This window comes from Carassius gibelio, chromosome B16 (assembly GCF_023724105.1).
Source record: "Carassius gibelio isolate Cgi1373 ecotype wild population from Czech Republic chromosome B16, carGib1.2-hapl.c, whole genome shotgun sequence".
Classification (NCBI taxonomy): Eukaryota; Metazoa; Chordata; class Actinopteri; order Cypriniformes; family Cyprinidae; genus Carassius; species Carassius gibelio.
This window is the reverse complement of record NC_068411.1, coordinates 17147215-17169379: the sequence shown is the minus strand read 5'-3', so window position 1 is coordinate 17169379 and position 22165 is coordinate 17147215. Positions and strand designations below refer to the sequence as shown.

General features: G+C 34.8%; 1 protein-coding gene across 1 annotated transcript in view; it reads right to left on the bottom strand.

Moving 5' to 3' along the window:
- The window catches only part of LOC127975202 (ephrin-A3-like), a 57764-nt gene that overhangs the window by 3662 nt on the left and 31937 nt on the right, over positions 1-22165 (bottom strand). Inside the window, exons 2-4 of the mRNA XM_052579068.1 lie at positions 7712-7998; positions 6985-7050; positions 1833-1910 (exon numbers count right to left, since the gene is read on the bottom strand). Of these exons, the coding sequence (XP_052435028.1) occupies positions 1833-1910; positions 6985-7050; positions 7712-7998 (431 nt within the window). The remainder of the gene's footprint in view (positions 1-1832; positions 1911-6984; positions 7051-7711; positions 7999-22165) is intronic.

Below are 22165 nucleotides of genomic sequence, written 5' to 3'. Positions count from 1 at the left end.
GAGATCTTTGCATCTCATTGAATATCACAGTAATACTTTACAATAAGGGTTGAAGCTTAACATAAGGTAATGCATTAAAGTGTCAAGAAATAACAATGAACATAATTTTATAGCGTTCATTACCCTAGTGAAAAATAAATAGATTTAAATATATTAGAATTTTTTTCTTCATAGTATACTACATTTATATATTTACGTACTTAACAAAAACACCCTGCAATTGTACTTTCAGTATACTAAACTGGAATACTTAAAGTCTGCTAAATTGGAAAAACAGATTTTGTAATCAATGCACATTAATTGTGCAATAGTGCTAAAAACCTTGGTGAACATAAGCAAGTCATTCAAAAACATTATTATCTGCACTGATTCCAAACAGTAGTGTATAAGTAGAAATGAATGCTATTCTAAACAAAATGCTGCAAAAGTATTGTTCATTGTTAGTTCAGGATATCCAACATTAACCAATTGCTTAAAACAAGCAGGAAATGGTTTGTTTTTATTGTAAAAAAAAAAAAAAGCCAATAAAGAGAATGGAATGAGCAAAATTCCACACACATCTTCTTCCTCTGCATTATCCCTAAAGGCCAAATAAAAGCTTTCTTTGTGTTTATTGCATCTGTTTTTGTGATTGCCTGCATATTTGTGCAACTAATATGAATTCCAACTGTAGCGTGAAACTTACTGCCATTAATGGGACTAACTGCTCCAGCAGATTTACAGAACTGACATTAAGAATCCTGCAAATGAGAATTTATGTTTCTAATGACTTTAGAATCCAATTTTATTTAAATTATTAAAAAGAAAAATGTTTAAGCACTTAATTTAAAAGCACTCGCAGCATTCTAGAGTGTCCTGTGGCGGTTTTTGATTTGTTTGTAGAAGTTTAGAGTGCAGTTTCGAAATGTATCATTTCCATTGGTGCTTTAAGTTGGTCAATACTAATGCGACAGCAGTGAGCAAGGACGAGACTGTTTCTTTTGTTTATTGGACACAGATATATGGAGCTGTACCAAGATGTGTGGCTTCCTGAGACCCAGCTGGCCTCTTGCGGTTGTTCTCTTCCCCTCTCTGGCCCGTTTGAAAACTGAACCCCCGATCGGAGCAAGCGGGAGAGAGCCGCTACTCAGATTCCAGTTATTGGAAATCGTTAGGTGGCTCCGACCCAGAGACGACCCAAAACACATCCACATCCATCTGTCTCAAAACACACGCTCGAGAAAAAAAAAAAAAAACACGAACAGATCGATGCCTCTTTATTCCCTAAAAACACTTGAAGTCAAATCAATTTCTTTTCTCTCATTTAAATGGTGCGGTCGTCGCTGTCCTTGAGTCGGGTTACTGAGGAAATGCAGGATGTAACTGTAAGGCTGGGAACTGGAGGGCTAGTTCTGCCACTGCTAATCAGTGCTAACACTAGCCTCAGCGCTAATCAAGCTAACTATAGCTAGGCAGCTCACGCTTCATTTGCCTTTTAGCTCGTGGCTTCATTAGTGTCACTCAGATGTGTGTTAGCAGATACCTGCTGTGTTTGTTTGGTGTGCGCCGTGTGCACAGGAAAAGCAAATTAGAGTTGATCTCATATGCATTTTTATTACACATTCAAATCACATAAAGTGGATTTGGCTTTTGTAACTTCCTTCCCAATTTGTTTATAAGAATAAATATGCGCTAATGCACACGTGTGAATTATGAGCTTACTGTATAACTAGGAAAGAGGCATGTGGACGCCGCAGAATCCATGGGTGTAAATGTCAACTTAGTCAGTGATATCTATGCATATGTATAAGTGTCAGTGTGGTCCGTCTGTTGTGTGTGTAACTGTAACTCACCGAGGTCATCGATTTTGATGTTGGGTCTTAGAGTGTAGTCTGGCTCTGTGGGCTGGGGCTCATCATCTGAATCAGATCCTGGAAGACATGAAAGGAGATTCAGAACACAGTCTCTCTCCTCTCTCTGAAGGATCATAGACATGCTCTCAAAGGACTTGGGAATTTATTTGTAAGCTCCTCTAGGTCATACGCAGCGGTGAGAAAGTGATGGGGTAGTTAGTGTTCCCAGTTCAGAAAAAAAGACAGAAAGATAAACTGGATATAGTTTTGAAAAATATTTTATTTTTATTTTATTGTGAATTTTATACATTTAATTTAAATTTATGTTTCTATAGTGTTTAGAAAAAATATAGTATGTCAGTTTAACAGAAAGTAAAAATGTCATTTATTGTGGATATAAAATTCTTGAGTGTAAAACAAATTTGTAATGTATTGTAAAATAGATATGCAAGTAAATTTGAATTAAAAAAAAAAACTCTTAACAGTGCTTAGAAAAAAGATATTCTTTCAGTTTAACAGGAAGTAAAAAAGAAAAGTTGTGAATTTTTATTTTTTTTTTATTTGAGGAGAAAAAAAAACACAACATTTATTCATTGTGAATATAAAATATATTTATTTTTAATTGTGAAATTGATATCCAAATAAATCAGGGTAGTAGGTATAGATAAAAAAAATTTTTTGTCGGCTTAGCAGAAAGTGTGAATTTTAATCATTTGTTTTGACCAGAACAACTGCACTGTAAAAATGCAATCATTTATTTTAGAAAATAATAACAACAATAATAATAATAATTATTATTATTGCTGTTGCTGTTTTAGGTTTGGTATTTAGTATTGCTTTAATTTTGTAAAAATGTAAAAAGTCAGACTCTTTAAGAGTCCCATAACATGTGTTGTGTTTTCAAAGATGGCGTATTAATTTCAACTTCTTAAAATGCATCTCAAAACTACTAAATTTTGTTTGATTCTTTTTTAGCTCAGTGGTTCTCAATCTTGGTCTTAAAGGTCTCCGGTGACATCACATTTTATCTCTCTAATCTAACACACCTGATTCAACTCATCAGCTCATTAATATGGAGTTTTCCACATCCTTATAAATACATCAGCCCTGCTTCAGCCCTTTGAACTCAAAGCACTGGAGTTCAGACCTGACTGAGCAGGAATAACAGATTCCACTTGACACAAGAACTCAGAGACACCAAGAGAGAGGGTAGAGGTTAAGACAGCACACAGTATGCTCTCTCTTTCTCTCTCTCACATACTGGAATATTATTAATGAACATGAACACTGACAGAAAGAGAGGGTGAGGGGTTAAAATAACACTCAGTGCCAGCAAACTGACTGTGAGAGAACATGAATCCTGACAGCACCTGGATACAAGAGAGAAGGAGAGAGAGAGAGGGAGAGAGGGAAGAAATGACAGAGGAAGAGCAAGTGAGCAAGTTATAGCAGTGTTTCCCAACCTTTTTTTGTTTTATATACCCCAAAAGCCTTCTCTATGCTAGTATGTTTTTATCTGTTTTCAGCTTGATATTGTATCAATTAGGTAAGACATTTTAAATAATAATTTTATAATAACTATTTAATTAGATTGTTTTTATTTTAATGTCAAAGATTCTGTTAAATACACTAAAAAGTGCCATCTGTATGATTTTTTTTTAAATGTTTTTGAAAAAACTATCTTATGATTACAAAGAACGTACAAAAATACAGTAAAATGGTAATATTGTGAAAAGTTATTTGAATTTAAAATTCTATTTTGATATTTAAGTTGGCTTGAGAGAGCCAACTTACTGATATTCTATTTAAACTTATTATTATTATTATTATTATTATTATTCTTCTGAGACAAAATTATCAACTCTAACTCCTCCTAGAGCTTTAACTCTACAGACTCCAAACTCGGACCAGCTCTTCAGACTAATCTCGCCGGGTGTGCTATATCTTTTCTAACTGATCGGACTTATACTTTTCATAAAACTGAAGATTAAAAATCATAAAAATCCCATAGACTTGCATTGAAAAGCCTCTGCTCAACTGAACATTCCGTGAACTCCAACTGTCAAAAATTCAAATCTAAACACACTGAAGCCCATTAGACTCAATCAGACTAACCTATGTACTATTACTAACCCATTCAAACTCATTCAAACTCATCTATCTATCTATATTCAAACTCTATCTATCTATCTATCTATCTATCTATCTATCTATCAAACTCATCTATCTATATTAAAACTAATCTATCTATCTATCTATAATCAAACTCATCTATCTATAATCAAACTCATCTATCTATCTATCTATATTCAAACTCATCTATCTATCTATATTAAAACTAATCTATCTATCTATCTATCTATCTATCTATCAAACTTATCTATCTATATTAAAACTAATCTATCTATCTATCTATCATCAAACTCATCTATCTATATTAAAACTAATCTATCTATTTATCTATCTATCTATCTATCTATCTATCTATCTATCTATCTATCTATCTATCTATCATCATCTAACTCTATCTTTCTTCTGACTCTATCTATCTATCTATCTATCTATCTATCAAACTCATCTATCTATCTATCTATCTATCTATCTATCTATCTATCTATCTATCTATCTATCTATCTATCTATCTATCTATTCAAACTTATCTATCTATCTATCCTAACAACATGCTAGTCATGCTAAAAATCATGCTAGCAATATGCTAGTCGCATGCTAATCATGCTAAAATCATGCTAGCAACATGCTAATCATGCTAAAATCATGCTAGCAACATGCTAATCATGCTAAAATCATGCTAGCAACATGCTAATCATGCTAAAATCATGCTAGCAACATGCTAGTCGCCTGCTAATCATGTTAAAATCATGCTAGCAACATGCTAATCATGCTAAAATCATGCTAGCAACATGCTAATCATGCTAAAATCATGCTAGCAACATGCTAGTCGCCTGCTAATCATGCTAAAATCATGCTAGCAACATGCTAATCATGCTAAAATCATGCTAGCAACATGCTAATCATGCTAAAATCATGCTAGCAACATGCTAGTCGCATGCTAATCATGCTAAAATCATGCTAGCAACATGCTAGCAACATGCTAATCATGCTAAAATCATGCTAGCAACATGCTAATCATGCTAAAATCATGCTAGCAACATGCTAGTCGCCCGCTAATCATGCTAAAATCATGCTAGCAACATGCTAATCATGCTTAAATAATGCTAGCAACATGCTAATCATGCTAAAATCATGCTAGCAACATGCTAGTCGCCTGCTAATCATGCTAAAATCATGCTAGCAACATGCTAATCATGCTAAAATCATGCTAGCAACATGCTAATCATGCTAAAATCATGCTAGGAACATGCTAGTCACATGCTAATCATGCTAAAATCATGCTAGCAACATGCTAATCATGCTAAAATCATGCTAGCAACTTGCTAGTCGCATGCTAATCATGCTAGAGACATGCTAGCAACATGCTAATCATGCTAAAAATCATGCTAACAACATGCTAGTCGCATGCTAATCATGCTAAAATCATGCTAGCAACATGCTAATCATGCTAAAATCATGCTAGCAACATGCTAGTCGCCTGCTAATCATGCTAAAATCATGCTAGCAACATGCTAATCATGCTAAAATCATGCTAGCAACATGCTAATCATGCTAAAATCATGCTAGCAACATGTTAGTCGCATGCTAATCATGCTAAAATCATGCTAGCAACATGCTAATCATGCTAAAATCATGCTAGCAACATGCTAATCATGCTAAAATCATGCTAGCAACATGTTAGTCGCATGCTAATCATGCTAAAATCATGCTAGCAACATGCTAATCATGCTAAAATAATGCTAGCAACATGGTAGTCGCATGCTAATCATGTTAAAATCATGTTAGCAACATGCTAGTCGCATGCTAGAAACATGCTAATCATGTTAACATCATGCTAGCGACATGCTAGTAACTTGCTAATCATGCTAGCGACATGCTAGTAACTTGCTAATCATGCTAACGACATGGCTAGTCACTTGCTAATTATGCTAGCGACATGCTAGATACCTTGCTAATCATGCTAAGTACATGCTTGTCACATGATAGTCACTTGCTTGTAATGCTAACAATATGTTAATCACTGTCATTTTTATACTTCTTAAACTTAAATCTTTTTAAACTTTTTAAACTTTTCACATTTTCAAACTATCTATCTATCTATATATCTATCTATCTATCTATCTTCTGACTGTCTATCTATCTATCTATCTATCTATCTCTCTATCTATCTATCTAGCTATCTATCTATCTTCTGACTGTGTCTATCTATCTATCTATCTATCTATCTATCTGTCTATCTGTCTATCTATCTATCTATCTTAGACTGAAAACCATCAAACTTAAAACTTTTTAAACTTAAACTTTTCAAACTTTTCAAACTTTTCAAACTTTTTCAGACTTTCTGGTCAGGCTTTCTCAAGCCAACTTAAAGTTTGTCTTGACGAACTTTTTTATCTAGTTCAAAATGGTATTTATTTCTGTGATAGCAAAGCTGAATTTTCAGCAACATTATTACAGTCTGTCACATGATCCTTCAGAGATCATTCAAATATGCTGATTTGGTGCACAAGAACCATTAGCAAAGTTGAAAACAGCTGTGCTGATTTAATATTTTATGGACAAGCAGTTCAAAAGAACAAAATTTATTTGAAATAGAAATCCTTAACATTTCCTGCATTTACCACTTAATGCATAATTTCTGAATAAAAGTTCTTCAAAAAATTTGTATGAATCTTAATTTTGAATGATAGTGCAGGTTTAACAAATCAAAATTGAAATCTTTTCAAGTAACCCTCAGTTTGGAATCACTGCAGTGCCAAACAACAAAATTAAGATGTGAAACCTAGTGGGAAAAGAGAGGGAGAGAGTGTGCTTTCTGTGTAAACGGATTGATTTAATTCTCAGAAAGACAGATAGAGGAGTTAAAGAAACACGGACTGAGTGAACTTCATAAATGGGCTGACAGGTGGATCAACTGACTGAAAAATAGAAGAGGTCGATGGATGGATGAAATGATGAGTTGATGGATGGATGTATGATGGAATGATGGATGGACAGATGGATGGATAGAGGTCGATACCTGTTGAGCAGCAGACATACACTCTTAATCTCAGGCAGCTCCGGCCGTGGTGATGAGTGGGTGTGGCTAAAAAAATACCGCAAAATGTCAGTCATCTGTCAATCAACAGAAACAGGATTCATAACTGTAATATTCTTTAGTACTTTAGTACTGTACATCCAAAGGACACAGTTGTTATACATAATCCAATGAGAGTTATAAAACATTCTATATTCACAAACTGTTGAATCTCACACAAAATGTTAAAATTTCACCCCAATTTCAACAAAAAATAAAAAACAATATTAATATACTTTGCACTTAATTTTTTATGTATAAATAAAAATAACAACAACTGTTAATATTATTATTAAATGCCCAATATTCTGATTAGCAATAATCAATAAATTATCATTAATCATATTTGTAAAATTATTGCAGTAGCTATTATAACATATAAATAGATATTTTAATCATTTTAATTTAACATAAATTAAAGGCAGGACAACAAATAGTACAAAAAAAAAGAAAGTATAGATAACTTTTTCACATTTTATCCACTTGTGAAAATCTGGGTTCTGGGATGATGTGCTTAATAATTTAGTAAATAATAATGTAGTAATGCAAAATAATAATTTATTATTCTAAAACTTTGAGATTCATATACAGTAATACACAAACATACAGGGCTGTGTCACAATAGACTTGGAAGTATGTATAGGTGAGGTAAAGCTCACTATATACTCACAGATATAATAATACTCCTGCCCGACGTGGAACTCGTAGCCGAGTGAGAAGGCGCTGTAGCGCTGGAACTTTTCAGAGAATTTGATTGGTGCGTGCGGGGCGTGGGGACGGTTACACTCCCAGCGTTTGAAGCCCAGCTGCGGGTCACATGTACGGTAACCACGATAACTGACCATGTAGAGCACGTACTGCTCGGCGACGCCTCTCTGGCTGCTGTTGTAGTGAGGACAGTAGATATCCAGATAGTCATTGACATTCACCTGCACTGTGTAGCCCTCCTTACGAAGTCTGATGACACAAAGAAACACACAAAAGATGGTCAGCTGTTGCACAAATAATGCTGGACATACATAAATGCATGCATTTGGCATATCTTTACGCATACAGTAGGTCCACCCCCCCCCCCCCCCCAAAAAAAAGGACAAACATGACAGATTTATGTATAAGCAACTGCAAAACAATTTTCAATTTCACAATCTCACAATTCCTGTACTCCAATTTTCCATTTCCTTGGGCAAAAATTTAACAGAAAAGGAAAGAGGAATAAAAACAAAACAATACAAAATAAAATAGAAACTAAAATATTTACTAAACAATATAATATTTAAATATAACACTTGCTTCCATTTTAAATACTTTAGTAATTATTAATAATTGATGGAGTCATTGCCACGAGTCCACGAGACGAGTATCAACTAAATGCATACATGTAAATGTCTTCTAAATACATGTTATTTTTCTATTAATTATAATTCTGTGCTTTTTTCATTTTTATTATTTATTGTAGATATACTTTGTACAGCTTTTATTTTTATTTCAGTGGTTACTTTCACTCATTTTTGTTTCATTAGAATTTTTGTTTTATTTGATCTTTATATTTTATTTTAGCTTTATTTTAATCGATGAAAAAAAGGTTTCAATGGTTTTATTTTTAGTTTGCAATAAAACTGACGGACAGTGCAGTCAACCAAATACTGTACTTTAACTACTACCTTCAGAGTTCTGCAAAATATGCTTGAATTACACAAAATGTATAGACGACCAGTGGAAACACACGGCTGGACACCAGATGACACGGATGCAGCTGAGAACAATCATTTGCTCTCTCCAACAGCCAAGCCAAATGTGAGGACAACTAGAAATCCCCTCACATTTGGAATCAGCAAAGCACATCTGATTTAAAATGGCACAAGGTCAGGTGCAGTTGATTTCACATTCCTCCAAAATGAAAAGCAAAAAAAAGAGTTCCTCTCGGCCCCAGTGACATCTCCTAGAGGAAATAGAGCTCATGCACTAGATTATTTATGTTGCTACATTTACAGTATAATCATTACACAAGACGAAACTGCTCGTTTTGTTGTGAATCATTATACACACACACAGGTCTTTTCTTTTTCCTTCAAAGTTAAAGGAGGACAAAATAAGCTTTCACGTGATTATGGATGCTTTTCTTCGGCTGAAGTTCAGGCAGAATTGGTACAAGCTTGTTTCAGACATTTGCATTTCGGGGGAAGCTCCCTCGGGCCTGTGAGATAGAATGAAGGAGAGCATGAAGAAGCGAGAGACGACTGATGGCTGAGTTGGGACCTGTAGTGATATATTGTTATACCGCTCCAGTGCGCAGCTGTATTGACAATGAGTCTCACCATTCCAAGACGGAGTCTGATAAAAACGCGCGTAACGCAGAGTATATAAACAACGAGGAGTGAATGCAGCTCTCGCGGGAAGTGTCATACTGCAGGCTGGAGAGGTTGCAGACGGGCAAGCGTCAGAGATCAAACCCCAGCCGCGGTCCCTTCTTCACTGCACTCGTTTGTCAAAGTCACAGCAGTAGACACCGAGAGGATGGAGTGAAACTCAGCGGGCAATTGCAGTAATAACGACTGACCAGCAGGTGTCAGTATTTTGATGCCAAATGAATATCAATTTCTTTTCTGCAGTTCTAGGTCACTTCTCCAGGGAGATTATTATTCAATTATTAAATGAAGATCAAAAACGCTGCATTAACGAACCCCCCTAGCCCCCCGTTTCTGATCCCCACTCACACAATCCTCTAATTCAATTTCTCCATCTTACTTCTGACTTTTAAATGCAAATATGGTGAGTGAGCGCAATGTTTTCTGCTTGCCTCTTATTGAGCCACACCCCTCTATACACACATGCACGTACATCCGGAAAGGATAATAATAATAGTATTATTATTATTATTATTATTATTATTAATAATAATAATAATAAAGGTTTTGAGTGTTTCCAGTATTATTTGACATGAAAAAATAAATAATAATAATAAACACAAAGCACATTAAACACATGTTGACCAATCATGTAGCATGTTGACACAGCATACTGTGTAAGTTGCCACAGTAGAATCTGCTGTTAAAACTATAGGCCTCTGAGCAAAGTGTAAATATTAAAACAAAACAATTCATTAAAGAGCAAAATGTTTTCAAAGAAATATAAAACTATATGATCATAATCATTGTTATTGCCATAAATATTGTAATCACATTTCAATTCTAATTAAATCAATGGTTAACATTTCAAATCTACCCTTGACCTTTACCAGAGTGGTGATAGTAAAATTTTATTTTTATAAGAAAAGAAATAGAGAAACAGTGACTGACCGGAGAAGTCAGACAGATTAAAGAACACTGAATAAATATTTGAATGCCTATAAATACGTGCAAGAACATATTTCTTTATGACCACACAAATGAAGCAAACTTTTCAGATTTGTATTTCAAGAATAAAAAACTTTTTTCTCTTTCATTACAAACATTTAGGAGCAGTGTTGGGGAAAGTTACTTTTAAAAGTAATGCATTACAATATTGTGCTATTTCCTAAAAAAGTAACCAGTTACGTTAGCCCTTTCACATCAAAAGTGAAATGAATACGCCTCAGCCTGAAGGAAATGTAAATTCACATCTGTACAGTATGGGGCACAGTGCAAACAAATGGCAGGAGAAGACACTTCAACACTATTCAGCAATAATAAAACTGAAAAACATTTTTCAACTGGTTGAATTGGATCATTGAAAATCAGTTACAAAGACATTGGTGAATAAAACAGGATTAAATAGATAAATTATATTTGTGTTAATTAACATATTTATTGCAAGTTCGTGTCATATTCTTAATTTGCATTTGACTGTTTTAATTAATTTTGAGGAATACTGCATCTGTTTTTGTGCAGGTGAGATGAGTAAATACATGTTCATATTTAGTCAAGATTAGAACTACAGTAAGATCATGTTCACACACAATACTCTTCAATTCTGATTTCTCTCAACATGGCAACATGAGAGCTGTCAGTCAATACATGGAGAACAAAGTAACTGGCTTTACTAATTTGAAAAAGTAACTCAGATATTTCCTTCAAACTTAAAAATAAATGCTTTTCTTTAGTTACTCAAAAAAGTAATCTGGTTACGTAACTCGCGTTACTTGTAATGCGTTACACCCAAAACTGTTCAGGAGTGCATGGATGGATGCTGACAATCACAAGAGGAAGACTAATGGAAGACAATCTGCAGTTGTTCTTAAGTCCACTAGGGGGCGACGAAGAGAGGAAACGTAACCCACTGTGTAAGAACTAAAATCACTAATAATGATCCATTCCTGAGTATTTAAAATATGCCTGCAACACATTTTCTCCTCGGCTCAGAGTAGGTACCTCTCTGTCTACAAGAGCAAAAACACTGGTACTGTTTAGCTAACATTTGAAGGCACATACATACACAAGTCAACGTTATTGTACTGTATATGTGTGTACAGATAGATTGTGTGGGTCCAGGATGCAAGATGCTGAGCTTGGCAGTAAGGGATTTTGGGACAGCAGGTTAGAGCAAGATCAAGACTCAGTGGATCAATGTCACTACAAGAGAGGGAGACAGAGACCAAGCTTCTACAAGAGAACAAAAGCCAAGAAAAGCAATAATACAATCTGAAACATAGCTGCCCATAAGCGTTTTAGTTTGCTTCATTAATCAAATGTTTCAAGTACACCATGAAATCCCATTATTACTGTCCATTTCTTGATTTAGGACACATATTAATTAAAATCCTCATCCTGTCTATGTTGAACACAAGTAAGATGCACATTTCTCAAAGTCACATATATGCAGAATGATTGTGCCTACAGAGCATATCTGTAATGAGCAAGAGAGAGAGAGAGAGAGAGAGAGAGAGAGAGAGAGAGAAATGGCAGAGCTGAATCAGCACCACAGGAGAAACAGCAGCTCTCTTCTCTTCCCTCGTTGTTCTTTTCTGTTCTTCTAATTAACCCCCTCAATTCATTTAATTAAAGGAGAGTATCTGTCCTGCGAACAGTTGACAAAACACATGTGAGGGGCACGTTGACACACACAAACACACACATCCACACACACTTGCTTCGTTCTATAAAGGACACCTGCAGATCCACTGATGACTGTAGACTAAGCGTAAGTGTTTAGTTAACATACAGACCTCTGCATCGAGCCAGTTAAGAAGTATCACCCGGAGCAACAGTGTTGTTACTCTGAATATCATGTGGTTTGTCTGCAGGTTATCACAGCTGCACTGATATTCAGACCAAAAGCATCATTTTATACTTTAGTTTAATGAACAAGAAGTTCATAATAAGTCACTTAAATTTCCGATATAATTTTGCAATTAACATTGTCTAATTTTGCTCTGTGAATAAAAATAGTTCAAAATAAAGCCCAACCAAACATGTGAAAGTATTGTTTAGTTCCTAATACTGAATAAATCAATATATTTTAATAAAAAGCTTTAGTGAATGATTCAGCAATGAATCAGTGTTAAATGTGTTTCTGAATGAATCACTTGAGTAAATGAATCAATAACACACTTGTTATTCTTGTATGAATCAGTTTTTCAGAATAAATCACTTAAGAAAATGGTTTAATAACTCACTCATATGTTACATTTAGGGGTGTCCCCGACTAAGGATTTTCACAGTCAAATGGGAATTTTAGAATCTTGCTGATATTCAACTAATAGTCAAATCATATATTTGGGGGCGGGGCAAAATACATTGAGTCAAGTCAGACATTCGACAGTCATAATTACTGATGTTAACACACAGGGAAAATGTGTAACAAATGCCTCGCAGATACAAACGGGGTAAATAATGTTTTTTATGTTTTGATTAAGAGATAGTTAACACTAAACGTCAGGGAAACCCTAACAATGACATTTTTTTTACAATAGTGCTCTGATTATAAAGTTAGCCTCTATGACAGTAGTTATTAATGTTCTGCATTTCTGTTTTGAGCTGCGCGCGCTGAAGATGACCAGTAGAGTGACACATTTGATAGCAAGTTTTTAATCAATGGGATTCAACTCATAATTTAATGTAGAATACGCTTCGTTATTTATACAAAATAACGTTAATATTAGGACTTATTGGCTATCTGCAAAAAGAGCCCAAATGCACATGAACATATCTGTGGGGCTCTGAATGAAGTCCTTTTGTGGACGAGTTCTTCACGAAAAAATTAGCAGAAACACAGCAGCCAAACTCTAAAACTAAAATGAGATAATCACCGTAGTACTACCATTAAGCGCTTGATTCAAAACCAAATACATCTTATATCAGGGAAATAATATATCCACGATATATATATACACCGGCTGAAATGTTTTGAAATCAGACATTTGAGTGCTCACATATAGTCAGAATGGCATAATCATAACAGCCCGTAAATATCCGACTGTTAGATTGGTAGTCTAATCAGGCTCCTCGAATTGAAGCATCAAATCGTTGACTATTTGGGGTCACCCCTAATTACATTCCTGAATAAATGACTGTTTCTGAATGAATCGCTTGAGTAAATGATTCAATGACTCACTCATAAAGACATTTGTTGCCACCTATTGGAGTAACAATAAAACTTACAGAAATCAACACTGAAAGTAGCCTACTGATTTATATTACATTATTATTGAACATTTTAAATATTCTTAATTCCATGACTGGCACTATAGCCAAGACTGCCATTAGTGAACCCTCAAAAAATAGGTGCTTGATTCCCCTGACATTATTTAGAGCTCCATGTTTCTTGCGCATCTCCATTTTGTCTCTCATCTAATTATTTGGTCCCCCCTCTCCACCACTTTCTCTTCACTCGTCCTTTCGTTCCTCCTCAACAGCGGTAAATTATTGAAAGGTTATTAAATTCAGAGGCATCATAGAGCCTCTGGCGCCAGCTCACACACATGGGTGCGACTGCAAACGTGCCACATGCCACCCCAATAAATTTAATCCGCAATTCCACTCTTTGCAGCCAAACAGACACTTACTTTTCACTGGCTTCAGAGCAGGTTTTTTAATCAATCAAACTGTCTCGGAATCAGTGTTTCAGCCGAGAGAGAGGATGAGTGTGTGTTTGGTCTGCTAAATCTGCTAAGGAATTGATATGTGTCGGTGGGGGGAGAGTTCAGCTGCTGTTACCTGCTCTCAAGGCCGACCTCATCACCGCTCCTCTCACATCAGCAGAGTGTGTGTGAGCGTAAATCACACACACCTCCATTCACTTCCCCTCGTTTCAAAGCCCATTTGCCACAGGCAATTAGAAACCAACCAATCTCTCGCTCTCCTGCTTTAACTCCTCTCTGCGGCTCATTCTCTACATCTCACTCTTTTCCGCTGTTCTCCTTTCTCTTCTCTCACTCTGTATCAGCGCAGTCGCTCAGTGTCACAGGCCTGATGGTGAGTTTTAGCCTTTTGAACTGTACTAATCCAACAGACACATTCACACTCACACACACACACACACACACACACACACAAAGAGCCACTTTCTGACATTGTTCGATAATACATGAAGATTAAAGTTAACCTGGGAGACTCTGTTTATTAAACAGAGGGTGCAGATATGATTTTCAATAGACACAATATATTTCATCTTTTTCAATATATTAGTTCAGTCTAGCCATTTTCGATTTTCTTCTCAGTCACCTCTACACAGAGACCGGCCACACACACACACACACACACACACACACACTGGTCCTCACTTTACTGTTTATTACTCCCTGTCTCCTGAACAACAATGAGGATATGACTCTCTTGCTCTCCTCTGCATCTTTCCTTCACTCTTTCGCTCTCTTTATTGCAAGTTCAAGTAAGTTTACAGAACACAGCTCCCCTCTGAGCAATGAAGAGAGAGAATGTATGTGTCTGCTGGGCCTTGTTTCTTTGTGTGTGTGGGCATGTCTCTATTTATTCTTTTATGTTATTATACATGTTATTGCATCAGCTGGAGGCAGTTGATTTCCCATCATGCACCTGGAAAGCAAAGCTTTTAAGCTAAATGGTTGCCCAGTTATCCGTTTTGTGTTGTTTAACTTTGGGATTGGGTCATTCTTCAGTTGGGGTGGCATATGAGAGACAGAATTTGTAAAAATGCTTGTCTGTTTTTTCCTAATAAAATATAGTGCTATGCATTTAAAATTAGTTAAATATGCTTTATCTATTAAAATGAAAGCTTTAGAACATAATTTAAATCAAACACTGGTGACACAGACACTTATGTCTATGTCATTTTGAAGTAACACCACAGACGTAATTATAACACCACAGACTTTATATATTATTATAAATAGAAAGTCACTATAGGCTCTGTGGTGTTACCAGAAAAGAAAGCAACACCAAAGACAAATCAGCCTAAATCCAGACTTTTCTAAAATGGAGGCTGCCATCATGATGATTTCAAGATCAGGGGACATTTTGGAAATATTTGATAAGTATGCATTTATCAAACTTTTTATTAAAATATCTAAAATATGCAGGATATCAACATAACACCACATACACTAATAAAGTGTGACACATAAAATTGTCAGACATTTAGCTAACTTTAAGAAAATGAAAAACCCTCACATCAACCAGCACCTGCATTGACTTTTAAACAGAGGAAGTAGTTTAAATAGTAGGTTAAATAGATTTCCCCCTTTTCTTAAAGGGGCAAAATCCACTGACACGCATTTGGGGGACATTACTTTTTTCTTAAATATAACAAAATATGTATTTTTTAAAACAATTTAAATTGTGTTAAATATCACATTATAACCACTTTATTTGTGTTCAAAATGTTATAATGTTGCAATTACATTCCGAGATACCTCTCTAAGGTATGGTGGGAACATGCATATTTTGTTACAAATGTAGCCTCCCAAACTCAATTAAATATGTATTTTAAAACAAAAAAATTACTATTAATAGTGCACAAATTGTGTTTCCCTACAGAATACAAACATGCAAACTTTTTATAATTTATTGGTATTTAAAGTTTATTTCAACTGTGGTAAAGTAGAGGGACACCACTTGCCACCACAGTTGAAGAATGACTCGATTATGCAAGCTTGATGTTTTGCCAAAGCCTGTTAATTATGTGTCATATGTGCTGTTGTGGCCGCAAGCCGCTGTCCTGCTTTATGAGGTTGTCTTAAGTGTGTTGATTAAGCTCTGTTGGTCATATTGAGTGCAACGGTAACCACCCATTTTGTCAGTAGCCTTGGTTCAGGAAGTGTTTTCCCATTGATTTTCTCCACAGTGATTTTATAAAACTCTCTAGGCCATGAACAAAACCACCCAGCTTTAAGATGAATCACAACATCATAACCTTTGGTTCAAAGCTAAAATATAAACAAAAATGGCAAAACATGTTTGTTTTTTTTCCTTTTTTTTTTATAAGGGAATGAGTAAAGCATGATAACATGATCCCAAATGTATAGCGTGACACAAAACATTTGATTTTAGATGAATTGGTTATGTGTAAAATATTATTTTTTATATATAAGCCAAAGGTTTTTAATAGCACCAAATCAGCATATTCAAATTATTAATAATGAAAGTTTTTAAAATATAGTAAAAAAGAAAACATTTCACAATATCACTATTCTTTCATATATTTTATCAAATATAGTGGATGGTTTGATTTGCTGTGAATTGGTTTTGATTGATATGATTATCTGGATTGGTGGATCTTTTTCTAGTGTACTACTTCACCTGAAAGTTTGCAATTTAAAATATATATTTTTTTTTTAATGATGTTGAAACCATGCTGACTGATGGCTTCAAAAGAATCACATATACCTTTGATTTATAGCCTTGGAGCTCATTGTTCATGTCAACATTTTAAAGGTTTAGAAAACATTTCTACAGAACCTTTAAAAATCAGATTTGCCTCTATCTTTGTATGTTCCATCGTCATGGCAAGAATAACCACAAAGAAAGGTCTATATAATAACTCTGTTGTTTCGTCTAGGCACCAGACAGCAATTGGGAACTTTAGCTAAAGTAACCTGTCTTTCAGATCTTCACCTGTCTTTCAGATCTTTCTCCGGAATAAAAACATTACTCCTCTAGTGTTTGAGAAGAGATCTTATTATTCCAAACTGTGCTAAGATTTGCCAATATCCTCAGATCTGCAAGGAAACATCAGAGATTTCAATATGAATTCAAACACGTCATAATGTGTAAAATCTCAACTGTATGTACAAAACTTTTATGATATCGTGTTCCACTGAATAAAGAACGTCTCACAGGAATGATGTAAGGGTGAATGAATGATCACAGAATTTTTATTTTTAGGTGAACTATGGCTTTAAATGAAACATACAGTATTTATGTCTCCTGAGCTATGAAAGAGCAACCTTTTAACGAAAACATTTCCACTCCAATCCTTTGTTTGTTTTTTTTGCAATAGTAGTCTGGAGTTTAAATGGATCTCTAAAACAATCTTTTAGACAGACAGAAAGGAAAAAGGGACGCGACACACACACGCACACACACACACACACACACACACACACACACACACACAGATTAAGCAGTGGTCCGGGCTGGGGGTTCCATTCTAAAAGCATTTGGCTTCAGTACAGGCCATGTGTCATGAATTAAAATTGAATTAGCATTGACTGTGTGTGTGCGTGCGTGTCTCAAGGAGATGGATGATGAACGACAGAGATGGATGGACACATTCAGGGAAGTGAAGGGGAGGAATAAAGGGATGAGGAAGAGGAGAAATGCAAATGAAGAAATGAACGACAGGAACAGAAGTGAGAAACTGGGACGGAGAGACTAAGAGAAGGTGAAACAGGACGCTGAACTAAAGAGCGAGAGGACGCGTCCATCAGGCTTAAGTCCTAAACATACTCTACACCAGTGAGTCCCAACTGGTTTCGCTTTAACAAACAAATGTGTTGAACAACTTTATTTCCAAAATACAGAAGGGGGTCACATTTAACATGGGAAATAATGCAGTTCAACACATCTGTTGAGTTTTCTGAGATTAAACTATAAAAGCCTAATCATTTAAAAAGGAATGATATTAATTCTATAAAATGTAATTAATCTTTTCAAATTAGAATTGATAATTAATTTTGTCAGCCAAAAATTCACTGAACAAAACATTGTGGACGAATCAAACCATGTGTATTCTTGTTGCAAGTAAGTATATACAGTAAATGAGTGTGGATTGTATTTTCTTTTCTTGCAAGAGCCACTATTCCTAAAATATATTAACATATTTTCATCTATTAATACTTGCTCATGAAATGTGGACAAAGATGTAATAATTCAAATGTAATAACTCAAATGAAAGAATTGGTATTCATATTACTGCTATACTGAAGCCAAAGCAAATGATTAAATATATTATCTAGAAAATAAAAACATTTCTACCAACATTGAGAGGAATGTTGAAAAAGCATTTTCAATTAAACTTACATTTATTATAAAATTAGTTGTTACACTTATTTATTATTTTACAGTGCTTTTTCCAAAGGAGTTTGTGTGTGTGTATATATATATATATGTCATGATTCTGCCCTCGTGTCCTTGATTTTTCCTAGTCTTGAGGCAGGATCATGACAGACCCGTGTTCTGTGTACAAGCGCATGGCCTTGTCTTTGGGCCATGTGCTTGTGTTGTCTCGTTCCCTTGCCCCGCCCCCCTTGTTAACCTAGTCGTGTCTTGATTGTCCCATTTGTGCCACCTGTCGTGTCTTGATTGTTCCCCCTATTTAGATCTCCTAGTGTGCTCTGTCTTGCGTCGGTTCATTGTGTTCCTCACCTGTGATTGAGATTTGTTCCCTGAGAATTGTGATTGTGATTTGTGTACCTCATATGTGTTCATCATTCGTGATTGTACCTTGTCCTTGAAACTCCTCGAAGTCTTTTGTCCTGCAGTGAGTGTTTGTTAGTAGTTAGTGTTCAGTCTTTGTTTACCTTGTTTATTGTGTTTTGTAGAATTATTTAGTGTTTACCCTAGCCCTTGTTTTCCCCCTCGTGGGTTTTTATTTTCCCCTTTTTGTAAATAAACCTGTTTGTGTTGTAAATCCTGTCTGCACCTGAGTTCCTCCTTGCCAAGATCCTGACATATATATATATATATATATATATATATATATATATATATATATATATATACTGTATATACACACACAAACTTTTGAAGAGTTCAGATGCAAAAGCCTTTTTTTCAGGCTCGTAAGATCGGTAATTTCACTTCAATGGCAATGAATAGGTTATTTTCCATTAAAGTAAAATAGCTGAACATAACTGTAGGAGCCTGAGAAAAATACTAATTTGAGAAGAAAATTGCAGATGGCACTTAAAGGCTTTTGCACTCTTCTTTTTCACTCCAATACAAATTAATACAACAAATATTTTCACTCCAAAGTTGCTGAAATGCCAGAAGAAATATGAAGTTTTAGCTTATTAAGTTAGTTAAACAGTTTACATGCTTTGGTTAAAGGTAAAAAAAAACTTTAAACTTTAACTTGAACTTTAATCATCAACAAATATTTGGAGGCAACTCTATCACCTTCCTTAGGTTTGTTACCACCACAAATCTAATCAGTGCACACAGTTGCATACTTAGAGAGAAAGAGCCATTTGAGTCATTATTTTATACATAAAGATTTAAATGTGGATTAATATAATTAAGTGACTCTTTCTAAAGAACCAGGTGCTGGAGGACAAAACAAATGAAAAGGCAGAGTAAACAGACACTTGAACTTCAGAGTTTCAGATAATCTCCTACACTCTCAATCTAAAAACGACACATCAGCACACCTTTATCGAGCTGTAGTTTCAAAACCTTAACCTCACATTGATCCAAAGCAAACCCCCCACCTCATCACATGTACACACACACGTGCTCCGGCCGTGTGGCATGTTTACAGCCCTGGTTATTGGTAGTTTGGAGGCTCTTATGGAGAATCAATACAGCGGTTAAGAAAGGAGCAGATTGGAGCAGTTTAATGGTCTCAAGTACTCACTCTAAAAGCACTTTCTCCGAACCCGAGTCCACCCACTAACCCACACACACAGATAAAGGGCCGTCATTAAACTACATTTACACTCGCACTAACACTATTCACAGTCGGGTCTCAGTCCATGAGCGGTTCTGAACTGAACAGGATGTGCAGGGAGAAATGTGTGATCTGTGGGTTCAGTTTGACAGAGTCAGAGTCCCAGAGACACGTGAGACACAGTAAATGGCACATATTCTCCGCTGCAAGTGTGTGTGTGTGTGTGTGTGTGTGTGTGTGTTTCCATTAACCTCGCTGGCCTCTGTCTTCTCCCACACGTCTAACGTTACCATATCCTCTTGAGAAAGATGTGAAAGTGTGCAGCAAGAAAAAAGGAGGAGGGAAAGACAGTGTGTTTGTTTGTGTTTGTGTTTCTGATGCATATTTTAACATCTTTTGCCCACCAAACGGAACACTGTTTTGTCAAACAACGTAGGTGAACAACCGCTTTTGTTTCTTTGACCTCTCTTTACTTCTATTTCTTTCTAACCCCAGCTAAAAAAAATGACTTTGTGGTCATGTCTGGTTTGTGAAGGTCTCCCAGCGAAGAAACTGTCTAAAACCAGCAAACCGACAAGCCTAAAAGCAATAAACCAGTGTAGATTGCTTTTTTGTCCCCCTTTTACTAGTTTTCTTTTACTCTGACACTTTTTTGACTCTCATTTCTGCATCTGTCTGTCTCTGTATCTCCATCCTCCATCTGTCTTGGGTTCTTTTTTTTTGGGCACTCTTTCAGACATCTGTCCAGTCTCTATCGTTCTTTCTCTAAACTCATTCTCCCTCCTTAACTCTCACTTACTTCTTTTTTGCTTTTCCTTTTCCTCTTATGATTACTGTTGCCATACCATGTCAATAAGCCACTCCAGATGATGGTGACATCTGTCTATCATTCTCTCAATGTGTGTACTTTATATATATATATATATATATATATATATATATATATATAGATAGATAGATAGATAGATAGATAGATAGCAGTTCTACAATTCTTATACTATTTATGTTTTTTTTATATTTACTTTATTATTTTCAGTAGTATTACTAGAATTATTTTTATGAAAAATAATAAAAAAAAAATGGGAACAAACCCTTTTAATCATTCCAAAGTGAAAAGCTATTTTTAAATAACTATTTTACATTTTTATATATTTTTTAATTTAAATAGCAGCAACAACAACCAAAGCCAAGCGCTGAATTTGAAATAATAATAACAATATTTGTTATTACTGTTGTTTTATTTATTTTTTTTTGCAATTTAATGCTGTACTGTAAAATAGCACTGTAACTGTTTATATATATATATATATATATATATATATATATATATATATATATATATAATTAAAAAATAGGTAATAAATAAACAATCCCTTTGAATTGTTCCAAAATGACAATCATATTTTAAATGATGGTAGCTGTTTAACATATTATCATATTTTTTACATAATTTTTTAATTAAAATAACAACAAAAGCAACAACCAAAACCAAGTGTTGGATTTAAAATAAGAGTAATATTAGTAATAATAATAATAATATCATCATTTTCATTATTATTATTATTATTATTATATCTATTTTTGTAAAAAGATTCACACCATAATTATTTTTTTCCATTAAAAAATATATGTGTGTGTGTGTGTGTATAGAACATATGGAAATGAGAGGTGAAAGGAAGCAAAATGACAGTTTGATCAAAAATGTAAAAGGTTTCATTTGAATTCAGACACTATCAGTTTGATTTTATATTTATAAATCAAAGCTCACTGCCTGGGAAATTTTCTTCATTTTCTCTTAAAAATCCACTTCAGCATACCAATATCCTCTTTAAAGTTTGATGAAGGCTATAATCCGATTCTTACTGAAGAACATACGTTATGTTAAGGCAATAGATTTTGCTCTTTTACATGTGAAATTTATTAGCAGAGGTTTATTACATCTGTAACTCAAGTATGATTTATGACTCATGTGAATAATGACGTCTAAATTATAGAAAAAAGAGCTTATTCATACAAAATACTGAAACCGTACACATACACACAAACAGTTCCCTCTCTATTTATTTTCCTCACTTTCCATTGTCAGCGAGCAGCCATCCTCTTTCTCAGCTACAAGGGATGAAAA